This window comes from Aspergillus alliaceus, assembly GCF_009176365.1.
Source record: "Aspergillus alliaceus strain CBS 536.65 unplaced genomic scaffold BDW43scaffold_50, whole genome shotgun sequence".
NCBI lineage: Eukaryota > Fungi > Ascomycota > Eurotiomycetes > Eurotiales > Aspergillaceae > Aspergillus > Aspergillus alliaceus.
In genome coordinates, this window is record NW_022474733.1 from 154035 (window position 1) to 173940 (window position 19906).

Here is a 19906-nt window from a genome sequence, read left to right on the forward strand (position 1 = left end):
TATTGAGGTCAGGTTATGTGGTTACTGTCTTAGATCTCTATAGGCTCTGGCCGGATATAGTCACTCTATGTTGACCTTGGCCCCAGATTCTAGTAGCAGCTCCACAGCCACCTCACTTCCCGCGCCAACCGCGACTGATAGCGGTGTTTCTCCGTCCTTGTTCCGTCTGTTGAGCAACGAAGTGTCCCCGCCGCAACAGCTCAGAAGCCGTTTCAGTATCCTGTGACGATTATGTAGCACAGCCCAGTGAAGGGCCGACCGATGATCATTATCAACATGTCCTATACCGGCCCCATGTGATAGCAATAGTTCAAATACCTCTTCATGGCCTCCGATTATTGCACACGATAGGGGTGTCAGACCAGCGTTGTCCTTCGAGTTGCAATCTGCGTTATGCTCGAGTAAAAGGCGTACAACCTTGCTGTTGCCAGTCTGCACTGCTCGATGAAGCATGGTCAGTCCTCCTTGTGCTCTGCCACCTTCGTTGTTATCGACAGAATCACCGAGGCTCCTTGTTGTATGGTGTCCTCGGCTGTCTTCCAGCTCCGAAGGGAGGACAAGGGTAGTAGCAGCAAGGGGAGCCGTCTCTTTCAGTGTCGATGTCCAGAAGTCATCCGCGCCTTTGTCCACCCCGTAGCCGTCGTTCGGATCCAAAAAGAAATCACAATCAATAACATTATCTCCTCGGCTCTCCTCGTAACGGCCTATCGAGGACTGCCTGCGACTCGTACACATTGTACTGGATGGTGTCAACGCGCTCGAAGCTATTGGATTACTGTCGTCTAGGGCATCTGAGGCGCTGTTTTGCGGATGCGACTGATCTTGCTCTGAGGTGGCTTTTCGTTGACGATGTTTCTCTGTAAAGCCCACGAGAGAACAGAAAGTCAATATTAGCAACGCTTTATGGTGGATCGCTCGACTAACGTCTGAATCGCTGCTGTGCCCGACGATTCTGCTCACGACGGCGATCTGCCGCCGCCGCCTTTGCTCCAGCGGAGCTGGAGTCTTGTGTCAACGTTGGAAAGCCACAGGAGGTGCATAGCATTCTGAAAGCAACAAGTTACGCCCAGCGCTGCTGCGTAATCACACGAATATACGGCCGATTGTGCTTGCAAGAATTTATACGTGTTAGTGTTTGTTTTGTAGCCCCCAACCGTTGCCTCGTATGTTGATATAAAGCGACGCCACCGCAGATATAGTCGATGAGAAATCATTAGGCAAACAAAGTTATTAAACACGAGTTATAGCGCGGATGAGGGCCTCACTAGTTGCAAGCTGCATCGGAGCCGTCACCCTACAGCACACCACGAACGCTCGAAGACATTGATTGGTCGGCAAAGCTTTCTGCCTTGTATTAGTGCTGACGACTTACAAACCCCATAGGCCCTAAGAAACCATTGGTGCTGGTGCATGTAAAACTGATAAGCAACCCGCGTAGATCATTAAGATATTTGCACAAATGCCCGGGGACACAGAGGGATCAGGAAAATAGAATGGAATGGGGACCTTTTTGTTCTGGAAGAGCCATCCTGTTAGAGAACTATACAAGGTATTTGCACAAACATATCTAAGCTAGCGCTATAGATGGACGCTTATCGAACTACATGCATCACTTTACCTCGTATTTTGTGCCAGGATGTCATTCAAAAGGACCACTTACCCCGCAACATAGGTAGTTTTTTATACGTCATCGTGTCCGAACAAAGATCGGCTGTTACATCGCGAGTACTACAACCTTGATCACGACTGAAATCCTGGAGAAGCCGCTCGGCCAACTAGATACCAAGGAAAGAGAAGGTTCGAGGGAGGCAGGGTCGGGGCTGACTGGATAATTCGCATGACGGTTGATATCAGCCCCTGAGAGAGTGACAATTTCTAGCGCCAGCTGGGGACTGGCGATCGGTTGGTCCAGCCTGGACGGAGACGAGGGGACACTATCATCATCGGAATCTGGCTCTGGTTCTGCAGCTGAGGCACCCCCATCATCATGTTCTCTTGGGACCGGACTTGCGTGATCTGCAGATTGATCAGTCAATGATTTGGCCTCTTCCTCTAGCAAATAAGCCGGTGCATCCTGGAACGTAGTTAGATCACCGACTTCAGCCCCTTCTGTCAGGCAAAAAGCCAAGCGAAGTTCCATTGTCTGTCGCTATAGCATCAGTAGTAGATCGACAGTCAAAGCAACTTGCTGTAGTGACTTCTGCTCCAAACAGCAACTGTTCCCGTTTCCGGAAGAACTAGCACCTTTCCCCGGAACTTTAAAATTACAAAATCTGTCTTATATCATGCTCTGCCATCGGCCCAATACCAATCCAAGTGTTGGCAGGGACTGGCATGGGGAAACTTGGTCAATCGTTGCGAATCGTTGCGACAACAATTCTGCTTCGTGGAGAAGCGGGCCCCCATATCTTCCTACCCCTCAGACCCCATTAGCACGCCGGGTTCAGGCCTGTAGATCATGCGAGGTGCTGATGCCCATGCCATCTTAGGCAAGTGACCACCTCCGCTGAAGGGCTCGCCCAGAAGGTTTCTCATCGGACCGTCATGGGCAGATGCGTAAGCATCAGCGAATAACTATTAGTGTTCTTCTTGCGCACACAAGCGCAAGCGCGCAGTAAGGTTATATAGCCAATAATCTTCTTGCTCCAACTAGCCTTACTACGAATCAGCTGGACACTATCCGCTGTCATCCCCGTACGTTACAATTGAAAATGAGAAGGATCCATTGAAATAGTGGATGAAAAAGGAGGTCTGTAACTGCCCAAACCCACGCACTTTGAACGCTATGTGTATCATGAACCGCTTGCATAGTGGCATTTTCGTAAAATGTCATCGGCGGGCCATAACCGTGCGGCAATAGAGGCACCTAGGCAGGATTGGTTTCTCACTCGAAATCCCAGTGAATTATAAGCCCCCTAATTCGCTGCCCTTGATCTCGTTAACGTATATTAATCTACTTACTGCTTATCCGTCTGTAGTCCTGAATCTTTCCAGAGTAACTTCCATTGTGTAACGTAGCACGTAAGATTTAAGTCTCCTGTTCCCTAAATGTATAAGCTGGCGTGATTTATCGTCCAGTCCTAAATTTTTCCAGACTAACCTGTATTGTGTAACGTAGTATGCAAGTTTTAAGACTCCAGTGCCCTAAACACATAGGTTCGCATAGCCTATTATCCCGTCCTAAATCTTTCCGAACTAACTTCCAATATGTAACGTAGTTTGTAAGATTTAAGTCTCCTGTGCCCTAAACACACAGGCTGATGTAGCTTATTGTTCAGTCCTCCATATCTTTACAGACGAACTTCTATTACGTAACTAGCACGTACGTTTTATGACCTCTATTTACTTTACTCAAACATATTTTTCTCTATAACCTCCCTTTTCCAGTAAAATCACCTATTATAGGTATCACTAGTAGAAAAGTTTCTTTACCCTCATAGGGCAGTATCCAGATCGGCAGGCCGCCACTCCCGCAATTTCAGGCTTTAAGCAATGTACCCCCACCTGGTGACTGGTAATCTTCCCCTGAAAGGTGACGCCCTAGATGTCACCTCGGAGCCCCACTGTCAGGTAATCTTACATACAGTCTAACCCCTCGCGCTCGTATGCAGCCAAGACATTGCGGCTGAAGAAATAATATGTTATTATTAGCAATTCCACGCTAATGACTGTTACTATCAAACGGAGCCTCTCTAGGGAGTGAGGCACCGATAGCACTGTGACAAAGTATGACCATCAGAAAACAGCCCTACTAAACCGCCTACCTAAAGAGGCTTAGCTTGATGCCTAGGGGCCTGAACGGTAACCCCAGCTAACCACCTTGTTTTTGGGGCTTAACCGCTGCGGATATATATATTTCCTTAACCTCACCTCCCCTCCCCGTTTGCCAGTTTTGGAAAGCGACAATTATATATGCAGTACATATCATGTATAGATGATAAGGGGAACTATGCTACCCTATGTCGGCGGTGTCTCGTACTCCGCCCGCAAAGACCCATAGACCGTGGTGACATCCTATGTGAGAGCAAAGTAGGGTCCTTTATTTACGTCGATCATCAAGCGCTGTTCCTTCGTCACCTAAAATCAGATAGTGTTAGGGTTCACTGCTGAAGTTCTATCAATCAATATAATTTACAAAAGCGGCGGTTTTCTTTATAAGGCATATTATGCTGCCTGTAGCCTTAAGGACTGCGGATATTGTGGTCATTGTGACTAGTGACTGATGCTTCATGTAATGGATTTTAAGAGCTCCTTAAAGTATTCACCCCGCGTATTTCATCTGACTCTTGTTTCTCAAAGGCTGAAACCATCCGACGGAAAAGTCCATCTCTCGCAAGAAGGCGCCGTGGTGTATCGAACTCAACCAGGAATCCAGCGTCGAGGACAGCAATTCTATCAAAATCGGTGATTGTGTCCAGCTATTTAAGTTAGCTCCCAAAGGGACCAATGGCTAATAATAAAATAAAATAGTGTATGGATGTAGTTACTGAGCAAGAAAATAAAAGAATAGGGAAAGGGGAACTTACCCTGTGAGCGACACTAACAACAGTGCAGCCTTTGAAAGCATCTCTCAAAACCTGTTGGATGCGATGATCCGTCTCGCTATCAACGTTGCTGGTGGCCTCATCCAAGATCACCACCTGGTATCTACCTTGGCGGGTTCGTTTCTTGAGAATAGCCCGTGCTAAACAGAATAACTGCTGCTCTCCTTGAGACAATGGATGATCCTCGAGGATTGTGCCCAGGCCTCCTCGGCTTTCAATGGCCTCCCAGATGCCGACTTGTTTTAATACAGATATGATTTCTTCGTCGTTAGAGGCCCCCATGATGTCTGCGTTGTACCGCACAGAGCCTAGAAGTATGAATGGATCTTGTGGAACAGCTATTAGCGCCTCTCGGATTGCTGCTGGGGAGATGCTCTTGATATCTACCCCATCAATTGTGATCATGCCATGAGATGGGTTCACAAGGCGAAGTAAAGCGAGTATAAAAGAGCTTTTCCCACTAGAGCATGGATGCAGCGTTAGAAGAATAATAGAATTAATGTTGGGAAGACGTACCTGCCTGAACGGCCACAAATACCAATTCTCTCCCCCGGTGCAATGCACATCGAAATATTATTCAAGGCCGAAGTCCCATCGGGGTAGGAAAGAGAGAGATCCTGGAAGTGTATTTCTCCCTGCTCGGGCCAGGACACCAGCGGTTCTGAGCTTCCTCCAGGCTGAAATTCAGAAGGCGTGGTCTCTACGAAGGATTTAACGCGGGCGATTGCTCCGAGGGAGGTTTCAAATGTGGTCCATGACGTGATGAAGGATGACAGTAGTTGATTAAGTCCCAGAATGTTGTTTAAGGCAACGCCGAGAAGGCCTGCATTGGTGCTTTTGTGTAACTCCATGGCCAGTGCCACCACAATGATTGCCAATGCCATTACCATAATATCCAGCACTAGATTTAACCACCTCTGCGCGCATAACAGCATGTAATATGGCTTCTGGGACTGATCGAGATGCTGAATTAGAACCTCAGTGGATGCTGTTTGCCAACAAAATGCCCGAATTGTGGGCAGTCCGTCAAGAACCTCAACAAAATGGGAGTACAAGGGACTTCGGCACTCCAGGTCGAGATATCGTAACTGTCGACTGGTCTTTAGATATACTTTCTGCAAGAAATACAGGACCACCAGTGTCACCGGTATCGTGATGGCCATATATGCTGAGCCTGTTGCAATCAAGCCCACGGTGGCGATGCATCCGAAAAACGACTGCCCTAACGACATTAGAGATATAGGCAACGCCAGATCCACCAAGGCCATATCCTGACTAAAACGGTTGAGTGTTACACCACTATCAGTCGTGGAAAAGAAGGACAGTGGTGCTCTAATAACGGTGTTCAGCAGGCTCCAGTGCAAGCGGATGGCCGACTTCGGCATTAGTTCAAGGAAGATAACCCAAATGCATCCCACGACTAACACCGATGCAGCCAGTGCTAGAATAATATAGACGGAGAGATATAGCGGAAGTTGGCCGCCGCCTGCCTCGGTCCACTTGCTTAGCCATACTAGCGGAAAGTTCTCGGCGAAGGCTAAAAAGGCGTGGGTAAGGAGAAACACGGTACAGAGAACTGGACCAACTATTCGTGCGTAATAATAGTACACAGACAAATCTCCGATTTGCCTGGTTTGATCCTGATCTTCCATGTTGTTCACAGGGTCACTTAATGATCTGCTTGTTTCATCACAGGTCTTTTCATTTAGACCACCCTCTCCGGCAACCGTAACTTCTCTGCCACGAATTAAGTTTGCGTATTGAATGGTGTCTCCACCCGTTGCCTGGAACTCGATCTGCCCATGTGAATTAAGCGAGATCATGCTGTCTGCCACCTTAAGCAATTGAGCTAGTTAAAACACATCACGGATTAGAAACCTGGATTACGCACTGAAGTAGGCAGGAGAGCATACGGTTGTGAGTTGTTAAAACCACTGTTGTTCCCAGTTGTCGAAATATCCCATTATTCGAAAGAAGTCGTGCAATAATTATCTCCTGAGTCTGCATGTCCAAGGCGCTTAAGGTATCGTCTAGCAAAGCTATATCCTGGCGACTGTACACCGCACGAGCCAATGCCTACATAGTTAGCCTGGAGAAGAAGAAAAGCAAGAAAAAAAATAAGAAAAGGAGTTTGTATAGCATACCACTCGTTGTTTTTGTCCCCCTGATAAAGTAAGGCCTTTGCTTCCTACTTCACTCTGGTCTCTGTCGGGCCAGCAACGGATGTCCTCCTCTAGGCAGCATGAATGTAGGACGGTTTGGTACCACTTCTCATCCACCATGTGATCTGCGAGGCCAGTGATGCTCTTCTTAATCGTTGTATTCAGCAGCCAGGGGTTTTGACTACAATAAGAGATTCGCTTCGATTTAACAGAGACGGTCCCTGACTGACAGCCCAGTTCTCCCAGGATAGCCTTAAGTAAAGTTGTCTTGCCTGAGCCGACAGGACCTGTTACTACTAGCAAAGTGCCGCTTTTTACTTTGAAGCACACATTCGTTAGGGTAAAAGATATTGCATTTTGTGGAAGCACGACTGTGACGTGGTCCAAACTAATGGCAACATCTTGCTCTTCATCGTCAGTTAGTGGTGGGGATCCTTTCTTATCTGTGTTAGCTATAGATGTTGTCGAGTCTAACGATAGGGATCTATTCCATCCAAGTCGACTGTCCTTAATTGGGTCGGATACCATGTACTCGTGGATGCGCTGGAAGCATCCCATGGCCGCCGCCAGCTGTGGCAAAGCAGCGAGAAGCTTTTCTGCGGGTGTTGTAACAAGAGTGATAATGCCTAGGGAAGTAAATGCTTCCACTGTGGTTAGAGAGTTGTGACCTCGGATCTGTGCTTGGATCGCATAGACGATAAAGGTGATGACTGGGGACCATATTCGGGGCAAAGTTGCTTCTATTGTTAGCCTACTAACCTGTAGAAACGCGAATCAACATACCTAAACCGTTCAACCACATTATCCCCTTAAAAAATGCTCGAGATACAAATAGCTCCCGTTCACGGTGCTGTTGCAGGTTCTGGGCCAATGCTTTGGAAAGCCCCGAGATCTTGGTTGCCTTTATTGACCCCAGAACAGCAGAGGTATTCTTGACCCTCTTCTGGATCTCCAGGTTCCAATTCTGTTGGTCGTTTCCGATGGTATTTGCTACCAACATCTGGCCAACTAGGCATGCTGCATGGAAAAGTAAGTACTATGTTGTTCCATTGACAAAGTGTACTCCTCTTGTAACTGACCCAGTGTAAGAAGTAATGGAACGATACAGGTCGCGCCGAGCTTGAGACCAAGTAATGTTATGCCAATAACCACTTCTATTGTACGGGCCCAGATGTCATTCATGTTCTCCAAATGATCGATAATGCTGTCAATATCTAGCAAGGGCCATTTCAAGATAAGAAACTGTACATCTTCTTATAATCTAGGAGGTTACTTGTTAACTCACCTGTACTCATCAATGTAAGAGCGGCACTTTCTCTGTAAAGACCATCATGGAGTGATAATGTCTGGTCATGGATTAACATGATCATTGCACTACGAAATAAGGCGGAAACCCTCGAGAAGCACTGTCTATAGTGGACGTTCGATAACTAGGATTTGTAATTAGTGACGAACTGTACGTATAGCACAGAAGCGGCCTACCGCAATACCCAGATATATCAGGAAGGTGGCCCCAATAAGGCCATAGCCACCATTTCGGGTCTCTGTAGTTACCGGTCGCTCAACATGCTGGACCGCCGCCATAATTAGAAAAGGTTGGGCGAAGCTGAACCCAATCAAGCACAATCGAGGCCACACCACGGCAAGAAGCTCCCTCCAAAAACAGCGGACAAAGACCCAAGGCAGCGAAAGCTTGTTCTTTGTGTTCCCTGGACCTTGTTAACATCTCACACATGTGACGGGTGCAACTAGCAGTGAAGATAAACAGACCATGTTTCTCCCATACTCTCTTTAGTCGTTCGCCCGCGGGGCCTGACGCAAGCCCAGGGTCAAGATCAAAAAGGTCTTGATTCCCTATAAGCTTCCGATATCCCATCACGAAGAGCTGATTTATCCACCAGACAAAACTAAGGTTGATAATGCCGCTGGTTGCCTCCGGAGGATACTCCTGGTAGGGGGACTGGAGATAGGAGGTCTTCTCTCGCATCTCCAACAGTAACATGGCGAGTTTTATCCCGGCAATGGCACTCTGAACCGCTGCCATGGGAATTCGGTGCGTGAGCCATAACGTCCGAATCTGTGTCGCATCGAATATAATTGAGAGCAGTAGGTAAACAGTCAATATGGAGGAAGGTCTTGTTGATTTTCGGTCTTCAACATAGGAAAGCCCAATGATAATGATCGCATTAGCGAGACCTAGGGAGGCAGCGGAGATGCTCGTCGAGGTCTGCGAGGATGGTGATACGCTCCATAACACTAGTAAGGAGAGTTGTAAGGCTAAGTTGACGGATGAGGCAACCTAGAATCTATCAGTGATGGAGCGGAATATTGGAAGCACTCTGAGGTTATTCGCACCAGCTTACAGATATAGCTTTTCTGCCCGGAACACGTCTTGGAACGGCATCGAGTGAGACAGAGCAGTCGAGGCGGTCCTGCCAGCAACAAGACTGAGGATGGGATAATTGACAGGACAGCCTGCTCGAAGGTCAACGTAAAGTCGAATCCCCGCACGTGACTGACAGGCCCGAAGGCGTCCACCCAGGAGACGGTGGAATTGTGGGCCATGGCTCAAATTTACCTCAGCTACATGCGACAAAAAGTAATGGTCAAGCAAGATATGCGATAGGAACGACATAGAAATAGTAGGCGGGGGCCGCAAGGCCATGACGCGCGCGATGTTGCCTGGAAAACAATCCCTGCATGAATCCCTGCTGGGCCTACGGGGAATTTGAAAGGCATACTGTATACCGCTGATGTGATTCAGGGGAAGAAGAAGGAAGTAAGTTTATTGACCAGCTGCACGCAATCCAGTTGCCTAGTATAGGGAACAACCTAGTATAGTGGAACAACCTAGTATAGGGAACAATATGTTGATATCATAGACCACAGTACCATACTGTCAACCAAAATTACCACTAAAGCTCCGCTATCAGCCACAATCCTACTCAATTTGGACTAGTGATTTGATCACGATTCAGGTTCTGGTTCTCGGATGCTGGCAGTGCTAGATTTTGGCGCGAAATAAAATACCGTGCCACATTCCACGCGTAGGGGAAGAAGAGCGCAAAGGGGACCATTTGGACACAACTCACCATATTAGGTATACCAATATTTACGTCGGCGTAGCTTAGCGTAGGAGATTCTTTGAGGAAACCGGTGGACCGTAGAATCATAAAGATGATCTAATATATGCAATTCATAGTGGTCCTATTAAATCACAAATGCAGATTAAATGCGCTAGGTAAGGCTTAGAGTGATGCGCTTACCTTTTCAATAAACGATAGACCAACAATTAGCTTGAATAACAGCAGTTTGGCCAGAGACTAGTGGCTTGTAAGGTTCTGCTTAAAGGCACTGTAGGAGTTGATAACGGACGTGACGGCAAGAGCTGTAGATATCCCTATTACGACAGTTAACTATACCACCGTCTGTCCTACTATTGTTCAATTCGAAGAAGGCCATCAATTGTTCTTACCTAGATGTGCGCAAAGTAGGGTTCGGTGCTGTCTAGGCAGTATATGTTGTCAGCTTGGATAATATCGGTTGCAACGGCTACAAGTAGAGCAAAACTGGTACTGGAAGATCGCAATCCATTGTTTCTATCCCATTTGCAGCAGTCAGCCCAATAACTCATTCGAATCCAATCCCTGTATGCGGGAATAGAAACATTTCTCAACGTACCCTGAACCATTCTAGCCCGCTGACCTGAGGTTTATTCTTTTTCCGTGGTGCTGCAAAAGCAGCGAAGAAAAGACTAACTTCGGTCTGGTAGTCCCCTGAGATGAACTGGCACAAAAGCAGGAAAGAACTTCCAAGCGCCATAGCCTGCATGTACCCTAGCCAGGGGTAGGGTTCTAAGTACACGGAAGCCATTGGGAAGCAGGTGAAAAGGAAAGACGAAATTGGGTAAAGCGGAATGAGGAGGCAAACTTTCATAATTCTATCATGGTTGTATGAGAGACATTCCATCGAGTTGGACAGTAAGCGTGGGAATTGCGAGCATACTTGATTTGCTCAGTTGGTCTGCTTAGGTGTGTTGCGTGAAACGCTATCAGACTAAATACAACTAGACAGACGAAGGCTGTACAGGAACCGGAGATTATCATATTAGGTGGTAGAAGGATATGTTTCCCACTACCGGGTCTAATGATTCTATATATCGGCATCGTTTTTATGTACTGAAACAGCTAGCTTGTAGACTGCAGGATGAACCCATGGTACTTTTGGAGAGAGATGTTGGCGTAGGGCATGAGTGATTGGCGCTGCTACCTTTATCCCTGAAAATGCCCATGATGCCAGGTGATAGAGGTGCTATGAAGTCTGGGATAAATCAAAAACGTCAAGGAAATATACGTTAGTAATGAGAATAATATTTATATAAAAAGTAGAGGACTGTGTCCGGTCTACAGCAGATGGAATCAGAGAAAGTCATAAGTCTATAAGAAGCCATTACGCATCCTCTCCCCTGCCTCTCGATTGAAGGATCAGTGTGGCGTTAGAACTAGTCACAGGGCTAGAATATGGGAGCCTAAACTGTCGATCTGCCTTGTGTGGCTGACCTTAATGTCGATTGCAATCCAACGGTGTCTGTAGGGAGGATACATGAAGTATAGAATAGAACCAATTTCTATATGCCAAGCCCTTTAAGAAATCTTCCATGTTGCTTAGCTACGTCGATCGTATCTTTATCTGGAATAGCCTTGAATCGCATTTCCCGGTCAGGTTAGCGGATGTAGGGCCTAGTATGCCAGTTGCAGTGAATCTCCCAATCAAAATATTTTATTTCGCCTCAGGATAAGATGAGATGGGGGCCGGTGTGTTTAAAATATTAACCCACATCACCACTTCGGACCATTTTCCTTTGTGCTTCCGTCATCGATTGGAAGCTCCATTCCCACAATTGTGAAGCCAATCGTTCATTTTTGGCTTGCTTTGACATTTTCCTCTCAGTTGCATCCCAGCTATACCCATACCAGAACTTGCCAGCTAATGGCCCAACATCAAAGTATCTTCCATGCAGCTTCCTTGCTGGGATCTCAGGGCTTGTTGCAAGAAGGAGGCTCGTCAACGCCCCAGACTTCGGAGGTATACTTGTAACACGCACAAGTGGATAAGTGATAACCGATAACCAGGAAGGGATAGCAGCCGAATCAGTAGAGGATGAAGTGCCAATAGTGCCTAGTATTAGAAACTTAGTATTAGCGAGCACTATAGTCAATCATTAGGCAAGAATAGAGGATACAGGTGATGATAGAAGGTCGCTGCCTAGAAATAATGAGGACAAAGATCCTTTATGGGCTATGACGTTACCTGGATTAAGAGAGTTGACAAATACATTAGCGTAGCCCAGGCGCCGGAACCGGGTAGATAGGGTTCGAGCAAAGAGGACGTTAGCTAGTTTTGACCGTGCATATCTATATTTTCTTAGTACTAGCAGAGAGTGTGGATGGTGTGAATAACCTTTGTAGGGCTTCTTGAACGTCCTGGAAAGATTCCAGCCGCTTTCGCCCCTCCTTCTTGAGATCCTCAAAGCAGATAGTATCTGGATGGGATGACTTGTACATAGCATGAGCATGGGAAGCTACAACTATGACTCGTGCTTCATTGAACAGGACTGACGTGGACTGAATGATATCCTTCCAGAAGCTAGTTAGTGTATAAAAGGATCTGACCTTGGATGGAAACATCTCACAGAAAGATGATGAATGAAAACAAAATGGCCTAAATGCTACGTCCTCAAGATACTCAGCCTCATCAAAGGATACTAAAATTCGTCTTGATTCTGCTTACGTTTGTCTGCAAAATTTGTCAGTCATGCATGCAACAAACCAGAAGTGACTTACTGCAAACTGGATTTCTATGCCGTCTCTGGACAGAGTACACGGCTTTGAGAAACGTTAGAGAAGGACTACCAAGCCTCCCTTTATGGACTGATCAACTCACCGCAACACTTAATGCAGCATTAGCAATCACCACATCTAGTCTTCGCTCCTTCAATTTGAACTCCTGCGCTGCCCGAACACAGCTCTCAATACTCGATAGATCAAGTTCAAGGAACTGAAATTGCTCTTGCCTCTCTACATCATGGTCCTGATTGATTGCTGAGCGGAAAACCTCATTCGTAAGATCATCGTATTTGCTTCGTGATCGCGACGCGATGTATACTTTGGCGTTGCGGCGAAATAACTGCAAAGCAGTTTCTTTTCCTATCCCTGTTGCACCTCTATAGTACAGAGCAATGACGATATATCAGTCCAAGATTTGTGAAACTAAGCAAGGCAAGCATCACCTCTTCGTACCCTGTGATAATAATGACTTTGCCTGATAAGTCAGGTATATCCTCCGTGGAGAATGAAGTCGCGTATGGATTCATTCAAGCAATACTGGAACTTCGACGGGCCATTAAGCAGTGTAGTACTCGGTATCTGCAGCCTCTGAGGGGGTTATGGCATCTCATCATTTTAAATCTTCGGTCGGCTTTACCGGAGTTAAATGCATATCTCAGGACGGTCTTTGCGGAAATAACACTCAGACTGTCATACGCCATGGGGTAGTTACCTAGCCAATTAAAAGGTAAAGGCCAGAACCAGTAGATAGCATCCTTCGGCCAACCTTAATTGTTTTGTAGCCGTTATCCTTCTGTTAGCCCTCATCTTTGGCTTCATCTTGCTATTTCCAGGCCAACCTCTGGCAAACCGCCATCACTCGGTCAGCTTTCATCGTTCGGTAGTCCTAGGCCGATTAGTGTCAACCAAAAGTACCACTAATTTTTGGGGTTTGACAAAGGCCTCAGGATTCAGCCACGGTACTGCTTTTTGTATGCGAATTTGCAAAGGGCAAATACCGGCCCAGTTTAGGCCTATAAAAGACAGCACTCGTTCTTTCCATCGAGAGAATCAAGAATATATTTCTTACATTGTTGCATCCACCGATTTTTGTACAGTAATGTGCGGTCAGATAACTTGGAATGTCAACAAAAAAACAACTATTATCTAGCATTTTGTGGTGATACGATGTATCTTCCCGGTATATGGTACTAGCAGCACGGTTGATCTTTTAATTTCACTTGAATATGGTTGTGGTGCGAGCTCAGAAAAGGCAAGGGTGAGATAGCTCATCAACGAGTCAAGCACAGCGCCGGAACAACGCGATAGTAATTAAATCCCTTGGTCTTAAGTCGTAAATTTGCAGATTATGTAGTAGAACGCAGCTGAACGTAGATTATATCTCGAAACTCGAGATACAGGGACAACAGGGACGAACAATGCCAAACTGTCTTTCCGGGCCTATATTCTGTATGTTTTGCTTCCCCTCTCCCTAAGCTCTCTGGTATGTATCGTTTTTCTTCAAGGTTATCCTTTGCTCTTCCATCCAGCTTCATACTTATGAGATACTTGTAAAAAGGATGACGTGCTTCTACATGGCAGAGTCCGCGCCGTTGGACACGCGATTGTCTCTTCCTGCACAAATACATATCTTTATAGATCCACCTGGATGGCACCCAGTCTCCTATGCAACCGAATCTATTAGTCCTCGAAGAACGATAAAAGTAGAATATAATGTGCTTTCTACGTAATTCGAAATGCTTGAATGACTAGTAGCAAGAAGCTGGCGATAGGCCCCAGCATGCTTCCAATTACGTAGAAAACAATTCATACCATACAATACGCAAAGCGAATAAGATAATCATAGAAGTGTTTGTAAATTATATCTAAAATGTATTGTTAAAAAGCTGCTGTCAAATCATTTTCTATATCACAAGCTCTAATTATAGTAACACAAAAACCATCCATGCTCCAATAAGTCGTAACAACGTCACAGTGAGGCTAATTCCCGCACCAAAGCAAAGATAGCTCCCAAAAAAGTAAAATAGCACATTCCGCTCGACAGGAACTTAGTACCATGCGCCCCGGAAGTACCCACCCAAGCATTATAACTCTGGAATCCTTTATCCTTGTCCGAGCACTTCGACGTGATAGCCTTTCCAGATATACTGGCGATCTCCTTGTCACCTCTTGAAATGGTAACCTTCACGTCACCATCCTGCCCGAACGGGACACTGCCATGATAGATGCCCTTCCCACCCTCGGGCACATCATCCCAAGCGCCGTTGACTTTGTTCTTCCCGATCTCGACGGTGACATCGGCGGTGGAATTGAGCAGAGCGGAGTACATGATCCGGTCAGCGACAATTTCTGACGGCTTGTACTCCTCCTGGCCCTGCGTTATGGAGTTCCCGGTAGTTCCTCCAGTCGTGCAGGCCGAGGCGGGATGAAGACGGTACCAGGACACGACATTTTCCTCGTCGATGGGGATACTCGAGTTGGGGTTCTTGTATTGGTCGATTGCGTATGGTAGGAAGGTACGCCAGCCATCGTGGGGCATGCCAAGTGCGTAGTTGAAAGGGGCTTCGCCGCGGTCGAATGCTTTGTAGGCATTCTTGTGCAGCGGGCCGATGTAATGGGACTCGCCGTAGTCGTTCCATGAGATGATTTGAACGAACTCCGGTTGAAAGGAGATAACCTGCTGCCAGCGATCATACCAGAGGTCGTCGCCGCGCCACACCCAGTTTTTGTCGAAGCCGGGCATATTGGTATAGAACCAGGGGGACACGGGCATCATGTACGGGCGGTCACCTAGCGCATGTCTGTATGCATCGTCCGCCGAAGTGTTAAGGTTTGTAGGGCCGTTGGGCCAAGCTGCCCAGCTAAATAAGCCATCCACATAGGATTTGTTGGCGGCGGCCACCGGACCGATGGAAGAAAAGTCGGGGACGAAGAAAGCGTTAGTTACGTTCTTGATCTCAGGCCAATCGGGGCTGGTTGTGCCTTCAAATGTCGACAGGAAAGGCTTGCCGTCATAGTGATAATATGATGAGCGGTTCATGTACTCGTTCATGAGGTTGATGGTGTCTTGCTTCGGCCAGCTGCCATTTCCGGCATAGTCGAACGAGAAGAAGAGCTTAAAGTCCAGCTTGTCGGCATTATCGAATGCCTTATGGAGTGTGCCGGCGAATATCTCGTTATGCGCCATATTCAGGGCAAACGCATCTATATGGGCATTTTGGGCTAGCTTAATATCATTCCTCCAATCATTGTCTGAGTATTCCGCCGAATTCCCGAGCTACGGCGCGGTTAGTAAGACATTCCGTCTATAAATAGAGGGTTAGAAAAGGGCGGTGGGTACCATGAAGTGGGCGAATACTGCCTTCGCTTGAGTTTTGGCGATGTACCACGATAGTACCGTGAGAGGTGCGAGAAGCCTCATTGTAGTGGCAAGGAGCTCTACGGAAATAATGGACCAGCAATTTCATCCATATCTCGATGGCGCAGCGCTAGCATTATAAATATTTTTCTAAACATCTGAAGCCACAGAGCAGTCTTTGTTCAGTTCGTAAAGGTGGGGCGATATGTCTCATGAGCTGGCCGAACTGTCTAAAACCTATCCACTATATGGAGCTTTATTATATGCACAAATGCACCTGGGACCTAATGATTCACGTACGGGACAAGCCCTAGTTTGCCATGTTTCTCCACATCGTGTTGCCGCATGTTCCGGAATTCTGATATGTCCAATCATTGTACAACCATGTGTAGCCGGTCGCGAGTGGTGACAGCAGTACCCTGTTTTGATAACACCCTACCAGATGATTGGCGCAACATGGTCTGAGACATGTTCTGTCCAAGCCACCCGGTGTGTAGGGCGTTAGGTAATCGCAGCCACAAATGGTGTGCGGTCTCGCTACCTAACTAACGCGTTTTCAACCACGCGCTAAAGATATATCTCTTTCAACCACCAATCAACCAATCATGCCGCCAGAAGCAGGGAGAGAGCTGGATAATTCTATTGAGCAGAAAGATAGAATTAGACTTTTCCTCTTCTTGCGCTCCTTCCCGGAAGATCTGGTGCATGCCTCGTCATATATCCACAAAAACAACCTTGAGTCCGAGCACCAGGAATCCTTTCAGTCTGCTCGTCCACACTGCCACTCCTTTGCTGAGGATAATCTCATAACCAGCTTGTTTTCTACTTTATTTTAACCAAGCTGGAGGGGCTTTGCTTTTATTTCGGTATTGCCCGTGGGTAGTTAGGTTTGAGCCTCCCCATACCCCTTATGAATAAAACACTCTTCCTTGTCTTTATTTCATGATTGTACATAAGTTTTTATGTCCGAAATATTATCCACTCAATCCCCCATTCGGTGTGTCCTTCTCCTGTACTGAGTTATGGGGAGACCGTAAAATGGCTCCTATTCATTCAGACGAGTGTTATAGGGCGTTCTTATGGATGACAGTTGGCCACTCTTCGCAGCAAGCCAGATATTGCAGCGTTGTTGCTCCCACACTCATCCAATGCCGACCTTCCAATGATCACCAAAAAAGGCCGTTAGGATACGTGGCGTGTCATAGCCAGTCGCAACAAGATGTCGGACATACATTCGCAGTGACACATGAGGGGAAGCTGTAACTGGGCCCACACTCGCAAGATTCGTTGACTCGGGCAAAGGGAAACGAAAGAGCGGGCCGGACAATTGCTGATATGGAAGCCGAATATTGATACGAGCGGTCAGTGACTGAATAAAAGATGAGTGCTTCCCTTCATCAAGGGAGTACCGCATGCAAGCAATATAAATAGGGTACCATTCATTGAGGTCCACCTGACCAATCTCCGTTACTTCAGGGAGTTTATTAATTTGGCGAGGCATGCTTTGGCTTGGGTTTTGCCTTTCTCAAAGCCGGTTGCAGATATTTGCTACTTCTGCTCTATCTAATATTCAGATCTTTACAATCTGGTCAGCGCTTTTCGCTCAGATGAAGGAAATCATAAAGGCTTCCCTACTTACAGGCTACTAAGCAACATAATACGTCGAAATGGTGCAGTGAAGGGAGAAATATGGAAAGTGTTCCCCCTACCTCTAAAATAAGAAAGGAGGTTGCTATGCTTATATATTGGGTACAAATCAATAGCAACGTAACAGTAAACAGAACCTGAACAGGATAAAGGTATTGAACAATGCGTTGAGCTTAAGACTTAGAGAGGCCAACGGGAAAGGAGACGGGGGCGCTTCATTTTATACAGTAGTAATAGATTCTGTCGCCTTTAGTTGAATCCGCGAAAATATCTGTGCTGAAAATGGGTCCACATATTAACACAAAAGAAAGAGAATTTATTCTGTTTATCCGTGTCTGGTTTTAAATTCGCAGGGCCTTTCTTCAAGTATCAGGTGCACCGTATTGTTCTACCTAGCATTGAAGAAATCAGCTGTCTTTTGGGATATCGGTATGTTTTCGTGTACCTACGGTACTGTACATATACCCTTAGTGTTAGGATTTGGGTGCCTGGAAACTATCTTGCACTAGAGACACAAATTTGTAGTCCCCATGCATTGGGACGGCAGATAATGGAGATAGAGCAATAGTAAAGACTACAATAAACCGTGGTTCATTTTGCATAAACTTGGAGGCCTATAGCGACTAGAAACCATTACCATAGGACTGTAGGAAAGAGATATAATGTGATCAAATTGCTAAACGACACAGGGAACACTGCAACCAGGTGAAGTAGATCTCGCGCCCGCTATTGACGCTCAGCTGGCCTGCTCCAATCTTTCATTAAAATTACCTACAGATAGCCTTAGTGGCCTATCAGAACTCCCACTTCGGCTAGGCAGTGATAGCCAAAAGATTAATCAACAGAATAATGAAGGCTTCTTCGTATTAGGGCAATAGATAAAGTAAATAGTCAGAAAATGATATGAAAGCAAATGTCGTAGATTTCACGCATTCTTGTGAGCTCTTGAGAGCCAGAAAGATTTATAGCTCACATTAGAGGCTGGGGGCGTACATATCTCCATGATTGATGCCCGTACGTGTTCCCTTATAAACCAAGAAGGCCTAAAATAGGTATATTATTCTGGGCAAACGGGAACCATCCAGGTATAAATATTCTGTCAGTATCAAAGCTGCTGGACTTGTAACCGACTGAAACTAGTGATTGAGCTCTAGTTAGCTGAAAGGCTAATTATTCGCTTCGGATGCATCTCGACAGCTTGGTATGCGTAGCTGATGGGAACAAATTACTAATAAACACTGATGTGAAGTGGGCAAAATGTTATTTCTCCTATCTCTGGTTATTTGATGACAACTCATTAAGGCAAATCTACTCTGCTCTTTATGGCCCACTCCGCCAGGGTGCAAACTTGTAAGCTGTAGATCCTCATTCGTTGGGGCTTATATTTTGCCGGTTTGATAGTTATTTGTTTTTACACTAGCTGAACGAGGATGAATCTTGAGGGTCCACAAAACGCCAGGTTACTCTATTCTTAATCAATACCCGTGACTGTTCCAAGCCGTGGAATCGGCCATCATGTTTCGGGTTTGGCTTATATTTTCTCACGGGGAATCCATATCCTATCCCGGTTAGGAATAGTGTGCAATATCTGGTTTAGTAAATATGGCATATCACGGAGTACACAATCTTCCCCATTCTTTCCCCATCATTTCAGTTTATAGCCAACCCAGAGATATATAATATAGCCTCACCAAGTCTGTGGCTTACTCAATTATTACTATGGATATGTGTTGCCTGTGCGACGAACCTAGAATTTGAATAACACAGTTCTGGTCTGCACCAAATCATTCAAGCCTTTTCTTGACATTATGCAAGATACACTAGAGCACGATCTATACTGTAGACTAACGTTTTGAGCTACGATCACTTGTAAATCACGTTATTTTCTGTTCTCCTGAAGGCCTGTGCCCATACCTGTGACGTCCCTCAGTATTAGATCTTGGGCGGCTTTGCTGAAAGTTGGTTAATGCTACAATTGTAGTCTTCTGAGTTCTTAGGCGTGAAGACCTATGCCTTCAATATACAAGTATTATTACGCCCATGGAGCAAATATACTCCTGTACTTGCAGGGGCTGGGGTAAGCAGTATCCTTTTCCGAAATAAACATGAAATGATATATGCAATATTATACGAAGGCACGCGCATTAGTGTGCGTTAACCATTTTTAGGTAATTTCCTTGTGACCATATACTATAAATACTCTAACCCAGGTTAATTAGTAGATAAGGAACTTTTACGAAGGCTGTGCTGATGTGGCGGAGAAGGGTGCGCCCTGGCCTGTCTGCATTCTTCTTAACGCATCGATGCTTGGCTGCTCTGCAATAACTTCGCTCTGTGGCGCCGCATGTA

General features: G+C 46.2%; 4 protein-coding genes across 4 annotated transcripts; all 4 read right to left on the bottom strand.

The window, feature by feature from the left end:
- Positions 1–60: 60 nt before the first annotated feature.
- Positions 61–1045, bottom strand: BDW43DRAFT_314716 (ankyrin repeat-containing domain protein; the record flags this gene model as incomplete). The annotated part of the gene is made up of 2 exons (XM_032047878.1): positions 61–857; positions 925–1045. The coding sequence occupies 2 exons, from the start codon at positions 1043–1045 to the stop codon at positions 61–63; spliced, it is 918 nt and encodes a 305-aa protein (XP_031896517.1).
- Positions 1046–4241: 3196 nt separating this feature from the next.
- BDW43DRAFT_314718 (P-loop containing nucleoside triphosphate hydrolase protein) lies at positions 4242–9271 on the bottom strand (the record flags this gene model as incomplete). Its single annotated transcript, XM_032047879.1, has 11 exons — positions 4242–4418; positions 4527–5004; positions 5061–6393; positions 6458–6620; positions 6689–7443; positions 7490–7723; positions 7786–7920; positions 7992–8136; positions 8189–8415; positions 8477–9005; positions 9062–9271. 11 exons carry the CDS (start codon positions 9269–9271, stop codon positions 4242–4244), a joined length of 4386 nt encoding a protein of 1461 aa, XP_031896518.1.
- A 5165-nt stretch (positions 9272–14436) lies between these two features.
- BDW43DRAFT_287789 (glycoside hydrolase family 71 protein) lies at positions 14437–16146 on the bottom strand. The gene has a single exon (XM_032043195.1). The coding sequence runs from the start codon at positions 15737–15739 to the stop codon at positions 14522–14524; it is 1218 nt and encodes a 405-aa protein (XP_031896519.1). The 5' UTR covers positions 15740–16146; the 3' UTR covers positions 14437–14521.
- Positions 16147–16395: 249 nt separating this feature from the next.
- BDW43DRAFT_287791 (uncharacterized protein) lies at positions 16396–17542 on the bottom strand. Its single transcript, XM_032043196.1, has one exon. The coding sequence runs from the start codon at positions 17409–17411 to the stop codon at positions 17052–17054; it is 360 nt and encodes a 119-aa protein (XP_031896520.1). The 5' UTR covers positions 17412–17542; the 3' UTR covers positions 16396–17051.
- Positions 17543–19906: the final 2364 nt, after the last annotated feature.

Coding starts and splice junctions, on each gene's coding strand:
- BDW43DRAFT_287789 (XM_032043195.1), bottom strand. CDS start 15,739: ATGGCGCATAACGAGATATTCGCCGGCACACTCCATAAGGCATTCGAT.
- BDW43DRAFT_287791 (XM_032043196.1), bottom strand. CDS start 17,411: ATGCCTCGCCAAATTAATAAACTCCCTGAAGTAACGGAGATTGGTCAG.